This window comes from Protopterus annectens, chromosome 2.part0, assembly GCF_019279795.1.
Source record: "Protopterus annectens isolate FY-2018-M chromosome 2.part0, PAN1.0, whole genome shotgun sequence".
In the NCBI taxonomy this organism is placed as follows: Eukaryota; Metazoa; Chordata; order Ceratodontiformes; family Protopteridae; genus Protopterus; species Protopterus annectens.
Window position 1 is genome coordinate 163,923,882 of NC_056728.1, and position 17,454 is coordinate 163,941,335.

General features: G+C 40.9%; 1 protein-coding gene across 1 annotated transcript in view; it reads right to left on the reverse strand.

The window, feature by feature from the left end:
• The window catches only part of CNTNAP5 (contactin associated protein family member 5), a 4,019,360-nt gene that overhangs the window by 1,969,448 nt on the left and 2,032,458 nt on the right, over positions 1-17,454 (reverse strand). Inside the window, exon 9 of the mRNA XM_044060643.1 lies at positions 2,278-2,427. Within this exon, the coding sequence (XP_043916578.1) occupies positions 2,278-2,427 (150 nt within the window). The remainder of the gene's footprint in view (positions 1-2,277; positions 2,428-17,454) is intronic.

Genomic DNA, 17,454 nt, shown 5'->3' on the forward strand with positions numbered 1-17,454 from the left:
AGACGGAAGTGTAGACGCTTTACATAGGGTTAGAATTAATTATAATGGTGAATACCTAAGCAGAAGAAGAAATTCAGTAAATACACATAATGAGGGACTTCCATCTATTGAGTTGATAGATTTTGACAAAAGGAGAGGTAGGGGAGATGCAGGAAACAATAGTGCCAACCACAATGGTAACATGATTTACTCTGTGACTATTTACAATGTACTAAGTCAACAGATTGTGCAAATATTACTATTGGCCTATGTTGTTCAAAGATGGTATTTTGGAACAATGTTTAGCAAACAAACTTTTGATTTCTTATAAAAGGGGCCATAGTATCTCTGACATAATAGTGCACAGTAAATTTCAAATGCCTAAAGAACGAATACATAAACAGATTATTTTAAGATATGGCACTTTTAGGTGTAGTGTGGGAAACATTCTATTTGTTTTCATGTTGTAAAGAACTTTCCTACTATAAATTCTATAAATTTTTTTCCAAATTGATGTTATACTTCCAATACAGAAGGAATTGTGTATATTTTGAAATGTCCATGTAACAAGTTTTATGCAGGTGAAAGTGAATGAAAGTTTAAAGTACATCTTCAAGAGCATATACGGGACATTAACAAAGTTAACTGTGACAGTCTTTTAACTATACATTTTAAATAATTTCATGCAAGTAATTTTAAACTTTTGCAACGTTGTGTTTTAGAACAGGGGGGGGGTCTATCTTTTTAGACCTTGTAGCAGTAAAAAAAAAAAAATTGTTGTATAAAGAAGCACTTTTTACTTTGAAATTTGATACCTTAGTTCCCAAGGGTTTAAACACAGAGCTTAACTCGAAGTTGTTCTTCTTTCGGCTTTTTCCCGGTTAGAGGTCGCCACAGCAGAACTCCGGTCCGCTAATGATTGGTAGTAGATTTTTTTACAGGTGGCAAGGTAACAGCTCGACGCCCAACCTTCAACGAAGGCACACCCATTCTACGCATGTCTTTCGAATGTCACTTGACCGCGGGGAGGACATACAGACTCCACACAGAAGGCGCTTCAGCCGAGAATCGAACGGGAGAACCTCTTGCTGTGAGGCAACAACACTACCGCTGCACCACTGCAAAAGCAGAGAGCTTAACTGAAAGTATTTGATTTAATTAATTGTTTAATTGACTGAGTGAGTATATATGGGGTGAGGGAAGTTGCATTGTATTTGTACTTCTTGAAGGCTTAACAGCCAAGGTGCTAGAGTGTGTGAAAAAAGAATAAACTTTTTTGTTTGAAGCCTATGCCTTCCTTTTGTGGTTCAATTCCTTGTTTTAATATATGCTGCCATATCTGTAATCTTTACTATAAAATTGTTGTTACATTGTGTTGTTTTGTCTGAAAGAGGATGGTCTTTTGTCAACAAAAAAAATAAATTGAATCCATTGTTGTCACATTACTCTCACAGAGTTGCCATATATTATGGTCTCACTGCAGAGAGACAGAAAAAACAATATTATAAGAGTATTTTTAAGTTAGTGGTTGTTAAATATTTGTCAGGGAAATGAGAGGATATGGCAGATTTTTACGTCACGTGTTTTTGTTTTAGACAAAGGGACATCTGTGTCACAAAGTACGTTTAGGAATTCTACAGAACTCATTTGGTATGTATGAACACTAAATGTCTAAGGAATTTAAAAGAGAGTTTGATTAAGTATTAAGAAGTTTGGAAAATGCACACTCTTCTAAATGAGAAAATTAGGTAGTCGTGCTGCACATACCCCTAGCGGCAATTTAACAACAGCAGTACTGTACATTGAGTTTTCCTGACCTCTGTCTTTCCAAATCTTCAGAGGGCTAGATTTTTTTGATGTACGACAGAGAATACAACTTTCAGGCTTTAGTACAACGTCATGTTAATCCACTGTGTTCCCAACAGATATTACAAGGTCTACTAATGTGTCAGTGTCAGTGAAGAGCAGTTATCATGGGCAAATCAATAAGCACCACTCATCATGCATTACTGAGTATTGGTGGTAAAATCAGACCTACAAACAACATACACTTCCTTAACTATCTGAATGCGATTCAGAGAAAATTTCAAATGACTGCCTGCAAAAATATTCTAGAGTTGTAACCCCAGATATTTTAGCTATACTTTTCCTGACAAACTGTTCTTTAGCAGTAAGCTAAATTATTTCAATATCTGTTTATAGAAGACTTTTTCTAAAAATGAAAAGAAAATGTAATTTTATTGATTAGATTAGTATATAAAAAGTATTCTCTTTGTAAATACTGAATTGCATTCCTACCTCCAAAGTAATAGTTATTTCCAGAAACAATCTGTCCTTGGATAGTTGCAGATTCAGCCAAGGTAGCATCGTTGTCCACCGTGAAAGCAATGCGATGCCTTCTGGCACTCATACTAACAGTGTGCCACAATCCATCATTCAGATCAGAGCCTGCAAGATAAAGAGAGCAGCCTGGAATAAGAGAGAAAGAAACATGCTAAGGTATTGCCTTCCTTACGGAGGCAATCATATATGACAATTCAGCTCACCTTGTCAACATGGTTGAATTCAGTAATTAGGTTGCAATTTGTCTGTCATACTGATATCATGCTATAAAGATTACAAGAGGCAACAAAGCCCTAAGAAAGAGGCCAGTCATCAGCAGGAGCATCATCATGTTAAAATAAAGTTTTAATGACCTGCATTTTTAAAACAAACTGCAAACTTCTTTTTCACCACATTTAAACTAAATAAAACCTGTACAAAAATTCCTCTGAAAGCAATACAAAGATCTGCTCTGTATGCATTACTTTTAAATCAACCTATTTAAAATGTTTCTGTAGGAAGGGAAACAATGTAATGAATTTCTTTAAGAGAAAAAACGTTTGCTTATTTTTTAATAATGACAACACAGTCTGATTTGTCTTTGATGGCTTTGCTACTGTGGATGTAAAGAATGTTCATTTCACTAATTTTTACAGAGCAGAATCTATGCTGGAGGAAAAGGCAGAGTACTGAAGCTTCCCTTTCGTGATACTGTGTCTATTACAAATTCTGTATATACCAATTTCTATATGGATTACCACACGACCAAAACAGCAGTATGTCAAACTTACATAACTTCAGCAATGTGTTATAGAAGCATCAACTATTGCAAATTAGTTTGGCAAATACATTAACTAATCATATCTTTTCTTAATAGATACTCCACTTTTAGCTATTTTGTAAAACTATGCTTACATACATTTTGGGCATAGACAGCTGACATCCGCACTGGACTGTATATATATCTTTTTGTTGGAGGGTACTGCACCTTTAATCGTGTCATCCATTTATGCTCACTTATAGTACAACAATTCCTTCTCCTTGTCCTTCCTTTGTCATAACACTGCTACCTGGTATATGATCAGTGCCTGTTTAGGTCCACCATGTTTATTTGCAGGCAGTCACAGGATAGGCTATGCTAATAATCACACCACCTCATGCACAGTTTAGAGAAAGAAGGAAACATTGAAACCAGGTGTGATCTATTTTACACCAGGCTGATGTCACTGACATATACTCCTGTATAGTGCCACCCATCTCAGGGGCCAACAAAACATCTGCATCACAGTGTGGGGTCAGCCTCCACCCATCTATATGATCTTTCCCAGGGAAAAATCACTGTCACATGGAAAATCTATGACTTAATTGAATATGAGCAGAAAAGCCATCCAAGCCAAGACAATACCCCCCCCCCTTCATTTTTGGCTGTGTTTCTCTTTCTGATTTTCTGTGATGTCCTCATTCAGATTCTTCTTTACGGTATCTGCAGTCCTTTCAAATTTCCATCCTCCCAGCCTCGTCTCTTCCACCTCCCACAACATGTGGCAACCAAATGTACATAAATTTATATTTCTTATTTTCTTCTTCTAGTTTATACCCCCATCCATCTTTCTCATTTTCTTCTTGAAAGTTTTTTGCATCTCTTTCAGGCAATATATATATATATATATATATATATATATATATATACATACACATATATATATATATATATATATATATATATATATATATATACACATATTTATATGTATGTATACTTTAGTATGCTCTGACACTTCACCTACAGATTTGCAGATTCTATGCCAAAATTCTTTTAACATAGTTGAAAACTGGCTCCTTAACCGTCATCTCATGTTAAATCCTAATAAAACCAAACTACTGTTTTTCTCCCCCACTTACAGGTCTGCCCCTATAACCTTTACATTAAAATCCAACAACGGCACCATTATTTCCCCAGATTCATCAACCAAACTGTTAGGAGTTATAATAGATAATAACCTTATGTTTGATCTGCATATCAATAAAACTTTTAAAACAGTTAATTAAAAACTTGGCTCACTATACAGGATCAAGACCTTCCTAACGCCATTAGCCAGAACTGTAACTGCTCGTACACATCTACTCTCCACCCTCCTCTATGCTTCCCCTCTATTTACAAACCTCAGCAAAACTGACCTTAATAAACTTTCTAGCAGCTACAATCACATTGCTAGATTTGCTACCAATGCAGCCTACAGAACTCATCACTGTCATAACCTACATCTACTAGGATGGCTTGAACTGCCTAACTTACTTCAGGTTAACCAACTAATAGTTGCACACAAGATCCTGTACAAACCAGATAATATACCCATACTTAAAAACATCATCACCCTCTACAGTAACCTTAGCGCACTTTGTTCATCTGAAAGACTACTAGTTCAAACTCTCAAATCCAACAATGCAGCCGGTAAATCTCTATTTGCTAACTCTGTTGGCAAAACTTGGAATTCTCTTCTTGCTAATCTTACATCTGAACTCTCTCTACCTCAGTTCAAGAAAAGTCTGATTCAGTACTTTAAAAAACAATGGCTATGTCCTTGTCCTAATCCAGACTAACTCTAACCATCACTCGTGTGCACATGGAGGACTTCTGCCTACACTTTATTGTTTCTTAACTTATAAATCTTATGATCTTCTTGGATCTACTACCAGGTTAGCCTACTAGGCATTCAGTACCCTATCATTCTTAAAAACAGAGAATAGAATTTTCCATCTGAGTAAAAATGTAATAATTTTTTTGTGTATCTGTTTTTGTGCTTGTTTACATCTGTGTAAAAATCCTTTTATTTGTGTTTTATTTTTTGTTTTAAACTGTATAAATGTAACAGTTTCTTGAATGTCTTTTTGGAGCTTTTCTCCCCAGGCCTCTGCTGAAAATGGACATGTATCCAGTCGGACTATCCCAGTAAACAAATATAAAATAAATAAATAAAATAAAATAAATATATATAAAAGACTCCCTAGTTTGTTTCCTTTTACTTGCCAAAATTCTTAACATCCGCTACAAAGTTTATGATGTTTTCTAGCAGGAATTCACATACTACCTGCCTAGCTTCAATCTAGCTTCCTCTGTTGCTTCTCAATGGTCTATGGCTTCTAGTGACCTTCTAATCTTCTCCTTATGGCTGCAACTGCCTTGGTGTTCATCTTTGTATAGTACCCCACCTCCTTCATTAATCACCTCATTGCTACTTTTTCCCATCCCACCATGCTACTCCATCTTCTCTTTGTCTCCTTAGTTTCCATTTTAAGTGTCCCTTTCTTCCTTCCTTTGGTAGTTCCCTATATTCTTCCTTTCTCCATTTTCCTTTATACTACATCTTTTCCTTTCTTGTCCCCTTCTATACAACAGTGCCACCCTGTGGAATGGTCTTGTAGTTCTCTTTCACTAATTTCTACTTTATTTACTTGTGTGATGGCCCTGCACTGGTCCAGTAATCAAGGAGCCTCATTTCTCACCACTGGCAACAGTGGGGGGACTTACACACTGGGAGGATGACACATACATACACAGTAAAGGCAATTTCCCTTAACAGCACACAGCCCACAGTCAGTCTGGGGCTGGTTTCTCCCTCTTTCTCCAGATCCCCAGTAAGACTCCCCACTGGCACAGCTACAGGGCTGAGATTTCAGCTGAGTGGCCAAACCAAGACCTCCAGCACCCTCTCTGTCCAACAAGTGCTTTGTGTCCCTGCCCAAGTAGCTGACACACACACAGACACACACACACACACACACACAAACACTTTGAGGTTTGATTTATACACATACACAAACCTGGGAAAGGCTGGAACAGGTTTACTAGCCATGCCCCCTTCTGCCCAGACTAGAAGGTAGTTTCCACTGCCACTGGCAATTACTTATCAGATACTTAAGGCCCTTAACAAAGGGTGTCCAATCTTACTGTGTAATGTTACTATTAATCCAAATGGTAGTTTGACCAAGAGACAGGCCATTAGGAGTGTCCTGTACAGTGTCACCAAATAGATATGCAAGTACTCTAAGAGCTAAAATATCTCTAAACAGACTAGCCACAAATGAAAGGTTTAAATATATTTAATAACAAATAATAAAAGAACAAGACAACACTAAATATGTATTCACAGCGACATCAGAGTTCAAAATCACAGGAAATATTTAAAACAACATTGCAGGACAGTCTCAAAAAAATACAGAAAACATTTATTTACTATGTTCCTAACTGAATCTAAGAGAAATTATTGCACCCTAGTTAACTTTCTTACAGCAAGGCAAGTGCAGAGGTGGTGAGTGGATGTTGTCATGTCAAAGACAAATACAAAATGCCCTGTCTCTCTCTCTCTCTCTCTCTCTCTCTCTCTCTCTCTCAGAGCATTCTTAAATTAATATCTCAAATATTGCTGCTGGGATACTTATAGGTTCATAGGTTCATAGGTTCATACTAGGCTATCTGCCCGAGGGCATTTATAAGCCTAGTGACACTGAGGTAATTCCTGGGGTATATCTGCGATCTCCCATCCATTGGTCAAGATTTCTCTTGAACAAGGCCAGATTTTGTTCCACAGCATAGGAGTCTTTGGGTGATGAATCTATCCCTCCAGCACGTCCTATTAATAGCTGTGTCGAGGTTTAAGTCTCCGCCCTTGTGGCTCTGATGGATCTAGATTTTTGAGGTGAAGCATATTCATCAAATCTCTGAATAGAGCTGGAGTTCTTTCAGTCTTTTGAGACCCTTTATCCTTTTGGTGAGGAACTTTTGTGGCCTCTCCAGCTGCTGCAAGTGTCGGGTCAGATACATTCGATGGGGCATTGTACTCAATCATTGGTCTGATGATCTAGATGAGAATCCCTTCATGATAAGGTGGGCAATGTAGAAGGACTTCCTAACTACTTTAGCTACATGGGTGTCGAATGACAGACTACTATCAACCTGGGTCCCCAGGTCCCTGATAACGCCTTCTGTGCTCAGTGGATTGCCACCGTAACCTTGTTTTTTTTTGGCATTTAACTTTAGGCCGTGGCTCTGGCACTAGTTATGTTCTGTGAGACCCTTCTGAAGGATATCTGTGTCAGATGTGTCATCTGCAAACTTTGTCACCAGGACTGAGCCCTGTGGGACACCACTTGTGACAGGCTTTGAGTCTGACATGGCGCCAGCAACTCTGACCCTGTGGGTTCTGTCACTCAGCCAGTTTGCAACCCATCTTGTGATGTATGGGTTAACATTTAAGCTGATGAGTTTTTCAATGATATGGGGTATTGCATCAATGGCTTTGGTGATTGTTTAAAGTCAACCAAGTTTAAAAGGCATGATCTGCCTTTGAAAGCCAAACTGGGTTGGATCCAAAGTCTGCAAATTCCCTATGTCTTTATTTATGAGGTCCATTATGATCCTCTCCATGGCTTTGCAGATAAGGCTTGTCAAGCTAATGGGCCGTAATTTCCAGGGTCTGTTTGTGAAGTGGGACCACAGTTGCATCCAGAGGTAAGACTTTGATTAAACAGCTGTCCTAGCTGTGGGTTTAATTCCTCATTGAGTTGAGCACACAGCTGGGGACACCATCGGGTCCCATGGATGCTGTGTTTTTGCTTTGGAGAGAGCAGTTCTCACTTGGGCTGGAGATGTTTGGGGCTGCACTCATTTGGTATAGATATCTCTCCTTTGGGATGGGGAGAAGTTTGCACTGAACCTGTCAGCCAGTATGTTGGCAATGTCTGTAGGATCAGTAATCTTCACATCATTTTGAACTAGTTCTGAGCATATCTGGGAGTTTCCTCCTAGGTTTCTAACATAGCTAAAGAAGGCCTTATGATTGTCTTTTGAGTCTTTAGCTATTTTTCTCTCGAAATTTGCTTTGGATGATTTTATGAGAGCTCTTAGTATTTTACTTATAGTGATCAAGGGTGTCTTACCTTTTAAGGATTTTGCTCTATCTTGTAGTAGCTTCCTCCTTTTGTTGTAGAGTTTGTTTATGGCTGGGGTCCACCAGACTGGGCGCTGCCTTTGGTACAAAGAGTCTTTGTTTTGCTTGGGATTGCCTTATCCATGCAGTCCTGCAGGTGCTGGTAGAAGGCGTTTGTAAGTGATTCAGCGGCTTGAGTATTGTTTTCCGCCTCGGGGCCTGAAAGGAGACCACACTAGTCTTTAGAAGTGTGAAGTCGGCTTTGAGAGTTCTTTACTGTGGTCTTTTTATTTCAGGTGGGGGTGGGATGAGGACCTCCAGCGAGATTAGTTTGTGATCTGATCTCACCAGTGATTGAACATTGTGCTCCCATGTTCGTGATGATGAGATCAAGTATGTTATCTCCTCTTGTGCAGCATGATAACACTTTTTGTCACCTGACTTCAGTTCCCAGGCTCACAAATAACCCCCACTAATGCAGCACCTAGATCTCCCTGTGAAGATACACAGCCTTCAGACGTTTGCACCTGCTAGAAGACATAAAACAATAAAACACTTACAATACAATGCAAAAGGATCCCTAGTTCTAGACATTCTGTCTCCTCGTTGCATTGAAACTAACTTTTATAGCACAATTATAAAACAATTTAATTTCAAATATTTTCTTGGAGTTTTGCAAGTCAACCCTCTATGTTCTAGTTACCACTGCTAAAACATATACATTTACACAGTACAATAGTTTATATACAGTTCTGTTCTTTCCCAGTAGGGTACACTGCGGATACATCCTTAAGCTCAGTACTTTACACACACACACACACACCAACAGCTTGATATACAGACAACATACAGTTCTAATATAGTGGTAACACAAGCAATTATATCCTGCTGATATAACTATTTACAAAATTCCAGACAGCTGTGCTGGCAGTATCTTCTTCTGTTACACTTCTATATAAATCATATTAATATTCACAAATGACATATAATTATTTACAAAGTTCCAGATAGTTGGGATGGCAGTATTTCCTTTTGTGATAACCAGGCTTAGGGAGTCTCTTCTAAGAATCAGTACAACCTTCTTTCCATGTAAATGTGAAATGTACCTACTGATAACAACCCACCCTCCTTTCTTAGTTGTCTCATTTATTTCCCAGTACGTAGATTATCTTGCTTTTTACCCCATTTCAACTTTTTTGTTTCATTTGACATTAAAGCCCACAATTAATCTGGATTGTTTAATATTTCATTCCATACTGTAAAGAAATCCATAAATAATTCTCCCCAGTCATGAGTCCATAGTGTAGCTACACAGATTTTAGTAACTTCCATTTCTTCACATTGATTTCCCCCTGGTGATCAAACACTGCCCATCTTCACTGGGCATTCTTGTTTCCATCTTCCGTAGCAACCCTCTCCTGACCACTACAGCCATCACATTCTTACCTCTCAAAATGTTCATCCTCCACTTTTGGGTAATCCTTTACTCTCAGCTCTTCTACTTCAGTGTCTCCCTCTCTCTCTCTCTCTTTTCTGTTTAAACTCTGTCTTATGCTCTCTCTCTTTTCCTTTTAAACTCTGTCGTATGTCTGTCTTTGCATACTAAGCTTCTGTACTTTTCTTGCTCTGTCCTATTACCTTGATATCTCTCCCCTGAACACTGTGTCCTTCAGCCTTCTCCTGTACTGTCCCCCTCCTTGGACACTTCCTATCACCATACCCTGACAAAACTCCCTCAGAGATTGCCAACCTGTTTAACTCTCACTTTATAGATCGCATAAACAAACTGTTAACAAATCCCACTGCCGTAACTAACTGAACACCAACTCTTATCCCCATTCACCCTCATCTCACGACTCTTGCACAAATTAAATAAATCCGTCACCTCCTCAATAAACTAGTACTACATCTTCTATACCCTTTTTTCTTAAACCTACCCCTACCTCACTCTTTCAAAAACTACTTCAAAAACTATAACCATCCTTCTCATCTGACAGCCTCTCCCCTGAATATTTAAAACTTTCTGCAGAAGCCATAGCATATCCTCTCAGCATCCTTATAAATTTCTCCATAACAGAGGCCAATGTCCCTAACCTCTGGAAACAATCTATCATCACCCCTTTACATAAAGGAGGTAACTCAAATTAACTATCCAGTTATTGACCAATCTCTATCTTTTCTCTGCTTTGCAAACTCCCGAAAAAATGCATACATAGGCAACTGCTCCACCATCTCATCCAAAATAAACTAATTACCCCTACTCAACATGGTTTTCGCCCATCACACAGCACCACAACTGACCCAATCTCCTTCATGGACACTGTGTCCAAAGCCATTGACTCTGGTACTATCATCTCTGTATTACTATTAGACATATCAAAGGCATTTGACACAGTGTCCTACAATAAACTTCACCAAATATCCACTAGAGGCTGCACTCCAACTCCACCACCCCTCCAGTGGATTGCAAGCTACCCATCCAACTACCAGCAATATGCTAAATGTTAAAATACACTATCCCAATATCAAACCAACACAACTGGAGTACCACACGGGCCCTACTTGAACCCTTACTCTCTAATATTTTCACCAACAACCTCCACACCTCATCACCCTTTGGCTCCATTATCCAGCATGCAGATAACACTACCATAATCACCTCCTCTAATAGCATATAGTATCTCCAACAACTCACCCAAACCACCTTCATCTCAATAGAGACATGGCTGAAAGAAGTCCAGCTACTAAAAAAATACTCTTGCTTTTCCCAGCAAAACCAATCTCATCTGACTTCCGCATTTCCTCTCAGTATAACACAAACATTGTAACAGCCTCGACAGCTAAGCTACTAGGCATTTATCATAGACAACAAACAAACTTTCAGATACCACATCTGCAATAGCATAAAAAACACACATACACATCAAACTAGGAACACTCTATAGACATAAAACTTTCTTGGATAAGTTCAACAAAAAAATTCTCGCCAACACCTACTTGCTTTCCTCTCTCTTATATGCAGCCCCCTTATACACCAATTTACACTCTTCTCTTAAAAACAAACTTAAAAACATTCTATCATAAAATTGCAAAATTTGCCACCAGCCATTCCTATCGTTCCCATCACTGCCTAGCTCTGAAAGAACTAAACTGGCTCGAACTCGCACACCACCTAAACTTAATTCAGCTGTCCTCTGCCCATAAAATGATATATATACATGATAGTTGTCCAGCCCTCAAATGAAAACAAAAAACTCTTAACCATTTACATTCCAAGCAAAAGACTTAGACAGTGCCTATACTCTCATGCTATTGCCAAGCTCTGCAACTCTCTGCCAATAGACATTACTACCACCGAGTGATTTAACAACATTAAACACACCCTAAAAAAAAACATTTTCTATGTAGGCAGACCTGTCCCTCCTCTTTCCCTAACAGGTAATCTCCATTCACTCTCTAGGGCCTTTCCTTTTCTCATCTGAAGATACCTAGACCATACTTTATTCTACTAGCCTTTAATATAGCGAACTAAGAAACATTATGTATTTCTACATCCTTAACTATTCCCATTCTACTGCACAATTCTTCTAAACATATGCGTGCTTCTAACTTCCTGACCCTCATGCTTTACCTTAATCCAACCTGAGGGGGAAAAAAGTATAATCTCTATTTTACTACTCTGTCTAGTATAGTATATGTGTTGTTATTATTATTGTTTGTATCTACCTCTTTGTACTTATTTAGTATGTCTTACTCATTTAATGTATGATTTATTATTTGCTGTTATCTTGTATATGTATAATGTCAAATGTTCTTGTATCATTTGGAGCTTTTCTCCCTGGGTTTCCACTGAAAATGCATTCCTGACCCAGTCAGACTTTCCTGGTAAACAAACAAACAAATAATAAATATGTACAGACTGCACCAATGTCCAGTTATGGCTGCCTCTGTTCTTCCAACAGCCTTCCCCTACTGTTTCCCACCCATCCTTTTCCATTACCTGTAAACCCTAAGCCTTATTCTCCTCAAGCCTTCATTCATCATCACACGTCTTTTCTTTCCCTACTTTCTGTCATTTCCTGAACCCCCACATTTCACGAAGCTGGACCCTGCTGAATTTGATTTGGGTATTCAAATCTCCCTATATCCTCTCTATTTACTTCTCCTTTAAGAGTCTCTTCACATTCCCTCCCCCCACTGATCCATCTCATTGTCATCTTTTACTCACCTCTCCTTATATATCTGCTGTCTTGCTCTTGTCCTAGTGATTTTCCCTCAAGCGTGTTTCTCTCCTTCTCTTCGTCATTATTCTACTTAACCATCCTTCATGTTTTTCACTACTTTTCTCTTGTGTTGCTCCTTCCTGAATGTTTAGATAACACTCTGTATCTCCCACTTCTGTATACCATGTCTTCTTCTCTCCACATTTCTATATATATCATACTGTTTAAGTAGTCTGTGCCTTGTTTTCTGTTAGTCATGGCTCTCACACAGATTACTATGGTCACTGTCCATGGGCCCCACTCCTTCCCTTGCTCATGCATATTCACTTGTTTGTCAAATCTTGCTTATCACTGACCAGTGAGGACTCCTCATTCCTCCCTCTACCTTGAGTCCTTTTACAGCACCACATACTCCCTTTATCTTACATAATTCTCTACTAAGTACACTCTTATGTCATCTCTGAAGAAGAGTTTCTCTAACAGCTACATCCTCCTGTACTGCCTTGGTATCTGTCTGCCTGGCTACAACAGATGCAGTCAACTTAAAACTCTTTTATGCATGCCTTCCATCTCCAACCAATCAGCTTTTACTTAGGGGGGCCAGGTATATTTTTTGTTTCTGACTTCCATCTCTTAAAGATCATCTTCTCTCCACCCTCCAGAATTCGCTATCTGAAATTCCAGTCCTTTCTACTTACAACTGTTAGTGTACTATCCACTCACATTTTTACACTGATGCTCTTAGTTTTTGTCAAAATCTATTGTGAAATCTACCCAAAATATGAGTCTATGTAAAAAGATAGCACAAGCTTTTTAATCAGAATCTTTACTTAGTATTTTCTGTATTGGTAAGCCAATTTATCCCTATTCATTTGGATAAGGGTACCTTCTAGCCTTCAACCTACATTCCTAGGTGGGTTGTTTTTTCTTCTCTGGCTATCTCTGTCTTCTATATTACTCCAGTGTTGTCTACTGCTATAAAATATGTCTTTACTTCCTTTATTCTGCTCTCTCTGGGCCCCCTCTAGTACATAGGTTCATAGGTAGGTACTAGGCTATCAGCCGAAAGGCCTACATAAGCCTAGCCAACAAGGTTCCCTGGCTTATGCCACCCAAGAAAGTTATTTTCCTATGCCACTGCAGCCTTTGGCAATTCTTGCTTGCTTAGATGTCTATAGACCCTTCAGGCCATTGTTTTCATTTTCTTCCAAAGCAATGCCACAATTTTTCACTGTTTCTGCTGCTTTCTGTTATTCTTGAATTCTACTGTCTCTTTCTTCTTCTAGATTCTGTCTCATTTCCTTCACTGTCCTTCTTATGCTCTCTGGGTTCCACATAGATCTTTACATTTATTTTTCACCTATCCTGGCCAGTTTGACAACTCCATGGTAAACTCTTCGCATAACTAGGAGTTTTGCTATGCCTGATTTTGTTGCACTAGAGTAATTTTATGACTGAATTTAGATTAATAGCCACATTTTGTGTAACTGCCACCCCACTTTCAGTGCTTGGATACCTTTCTTCAGCATGTTTCCCTTACATGCTTTATTGTGTATATAACCATTGTGTATATGCATTGGTTACTCAGGCTAGAATGTGGAAGAGGTCACAGTAAGCTTGGAGGTAGGCAGACAGAAAAAAATGGTGTTGATGATGTACAGGAAAGAACCACATACGTGAGTGTAGTTAGAGAATTAGAAGTTATGTACTCACCATAACGTTCCATCTGAGTAGGTGTATTCATTTGTCTGCAACCTGTGGGTTATGGATCCGATATCGGATCCGAACCGGCATGGTTTACCAGCTATGGATCCAAGCTCTCAGCTCCTCCCCTCACCCATAATGCCCTGCTCTCCCCTCATGACCTCAGATCGAGTTTGCCAACAGCAAGAACACCCTGAAAAGGGTAAAACATCATATGCAGGAAACTGAAAGGCTAGGGGGATAGGAGGGCGGGATGGTTGCAGACAAATGAATACACCTACTCAGATGGAACGTTATGGTGAGTACATAACTTCTAAATCTGAAGTAGGAGATTCATTTGTCTGCAACCTGTGGGACAGAGTCCCCAGCTACCTGAATCTTGGGCGGCCATCATGGAAGGATATTCCAGAGCACCGTGGAGCTAAAGGATGCTCTACCCCTAGATGTAAGATCCAACTTGTAGTGGGAAATAAAAGTATGAGATGAAGCCCACGTGGCTGCTGCACAAATATCATCTAGAGGAATCCTAGCCCTAAAGGCTGCCGAGGTAGAGACTGACCAGGTTGAATGGGCATGTACACCCTCCGGTGCGGGCCTTCCCGAAGCTTGATAAGCCAATAAGATACATTGTGAAATCCAGCGAGATAATGTGACTTTAGAAATTGGTTTGCCCAAATTAAATTTAGCAAAGGAAATGAACAACTGGTCGGATTGCCTATGACCAGCCGTCCTGTTTAGATAAAATCTAAGTTGCCTGTGAACATCTAAGGAGTGAAGCTTGTATTCACCTTTGTTTTCATATTTCGGAAAGAAGACACGGAGGTTAATGGATTGATTAATGTTTGCTTCAGAAGCTACCTTAGGAAGAAAGGACGGGTTGGTCCTGAGGTAAACACGGTCCAGATGAAAGACCAAGTAAGGAGGTTTAGCTGATAATGCTTGAAGCTCAGAGACTCTCTTGGCCGAAGTAATGGCTACTAAGAAGGCGGTCTTGAAAGATAAGAATTTCAGATCTACCGTAGCCGCCGGTTCGAAGGGGGGGCGGTCAAGGCCTGGAGAACTAAGGAAAGGTCCCAAGGAGGAACTGCTTGCTTTACAGGGGGCCTGAGAAGAAAAGTACCTTTAAGGAAAATCTTACATAACTTGGCCGACATCAGAGGATTGGAGTCATGACCAATGTGATAATGAGAAATTGCCGCAAGTTGTACTTTGACCGTGGAACTGCTGGCACCATCATTAAAAAGAGTGGTTAGAAAATCAAGCACCAAAGGGAGAGGAACTGTGAAGGGGTTTAGGCCTTGCCGCTCCGCCCACAAAGAGAACCGTTTCCACTTGCTGCGGTAGACTTTCCTAGTGGATGGCTTATGAGCTGCCACCAGGATGGCATTAACAGGGGACGAAATACCGGGAGTCCTGATCAAGAGTGGAACTGGAGCAGCCAAGCGGTCAGCTTCAGGTTGTCCAGGTTTGGAGGAGATAAGTGGGATGGATGAGATATCAGATCCGGAATGGGATCTAGAATCCAAGGAGGATTCACTGAGTGAGACCTTAGGAAGGGGAACCAGATCTGTCGAGGCCAAAATGGAGCAATGAGAATCATTCTGCACCCCAACCGAGAGGCTTTCTGAAGAACTTGGAGCATGAGGGGCAAGGAGGGATAAGCATAAAGAAGACCGGGTGGCCAAGCATGCACCAGAGCGTCTCTTGGGGAACCTCCGGGAGGAGGTATCAGAGCGAAAAAACTGTCGCACTTGGTGTTTGAGGGAGAGGCAAAAAGATCGCAACAAGGAGTTCCCCACCGTGCGAAGATGCGTTCCGCTACCTGAGTATTGAGAGACCACTCGTAAGGGGTGAGAATGGTGCGACTGAGTTTGTCTGCCAGGATGTTGGACCGACCCGGAATATGCGTTGCTATGAGAAAGCGGTTGGTGGAGATTGCCCATTCCCACACTCTCATGGCTTCTCGACAAAGAGGGTAAGACCTGGTTCCTCCTTGCTTGTTGATATACCAGACAACCGACATGTTGTCCGATTGAATCGCAATTGTTCCCAAGGGAAGAAAGGCCTGAAGTGCTAGCAACGCTAAGAGCACTGCTCTCATCTCTAGAACGTTGATATGCAGTAAGGTCTCTGAATCGTTCCACGTGCCTTGGACCGTCCGCCTGCAATGCCCCCACCCGAGGTGGGAGGCGTCCATGGTCACCGTGGCGAGAGGGGGAGAAGCACAAAATGGGCGGCCTCTGTGGAGATCTGGAGAGTGTAGCTACCACAGGAGGGACCGCTTGCAAGCCTTGCTGATCACAATGGGATGATGCATAGGAAGAGCAAGATACGACCACTGAACTAGGAGTGTCCATTGAAGGATGCGCATATTGAACCTGGCGAGAGGAAGAAGCGCTATTGCTGCCACCATGGACCCTAGGGCCCTCAGGACCAACTCCACCAGAACTGAGCTTGAGTGGAGAATGGCCCGCACCTGGAATTGCAGATTTTGAACTCTGTCCGCAGTGAGGAAGGCTTTTAATCTCCTTGTGTCTAACCTGGCACCTATAAAATCTATGAACTGCGTGGGTGCTAGGTTGGATTTTTTTGTGTTTATTGTGATGCCCAGACGGGGAGCAAGATGGAGAAAGGAGTCTCGCGCCAATAGTAGTAGATGCCTTGTTGGGGCGGTGAGAAGCCAGTCGTCCAGGTAGGGAAAGACCTGCACCCCCTGAAGCCTCAGGTGGGCCGCTACCACTGCTAATACTTTGGTGAACACCCTGGGGGCTGTGGTGAGACCAAAGGGAAGGACCCGGAATTGGTAGTGACTGGCACCCAGCCGGAAGCGGAGAAACCTCCTGGAGCGCCTGTCCATTAGTATGTGGTAGTATGCATCCTTGAGGTCTATGGAGCACATCCAGTGATTTTCTCCCAGAAGGGGGAGAATAGACTGCAATGTGACCATTCGGAACTTCTCCTTGGGAACTGCCAGGTTCAAGAGTGAAAGGTCTAAAATTGGTCTTAGATCCCCCGTCTTTTTTGGCACTAAAAAGAACCTGGAGTAGTACCCTGATCCGATCTGGTCTGGGGGGACGGGCTGGATGGCTCTTTAGCAGATGGCCAATCTCTTCCAAAGCGGCCTCCCACTGACCGGGTGGAACGTCGGGGAGGGACTTCAATTTTGGCAAGTGAAGAAAGGGTATACGGTATCCTCTGGATATGATCTGTAGGACCCAGCGGTCTGATGTTATGGACTCCCATGCCACTAGGTGCTCCGAAAAACGTCCCCCGACTGCCTCCAGAGTGGAGCAGCCGGG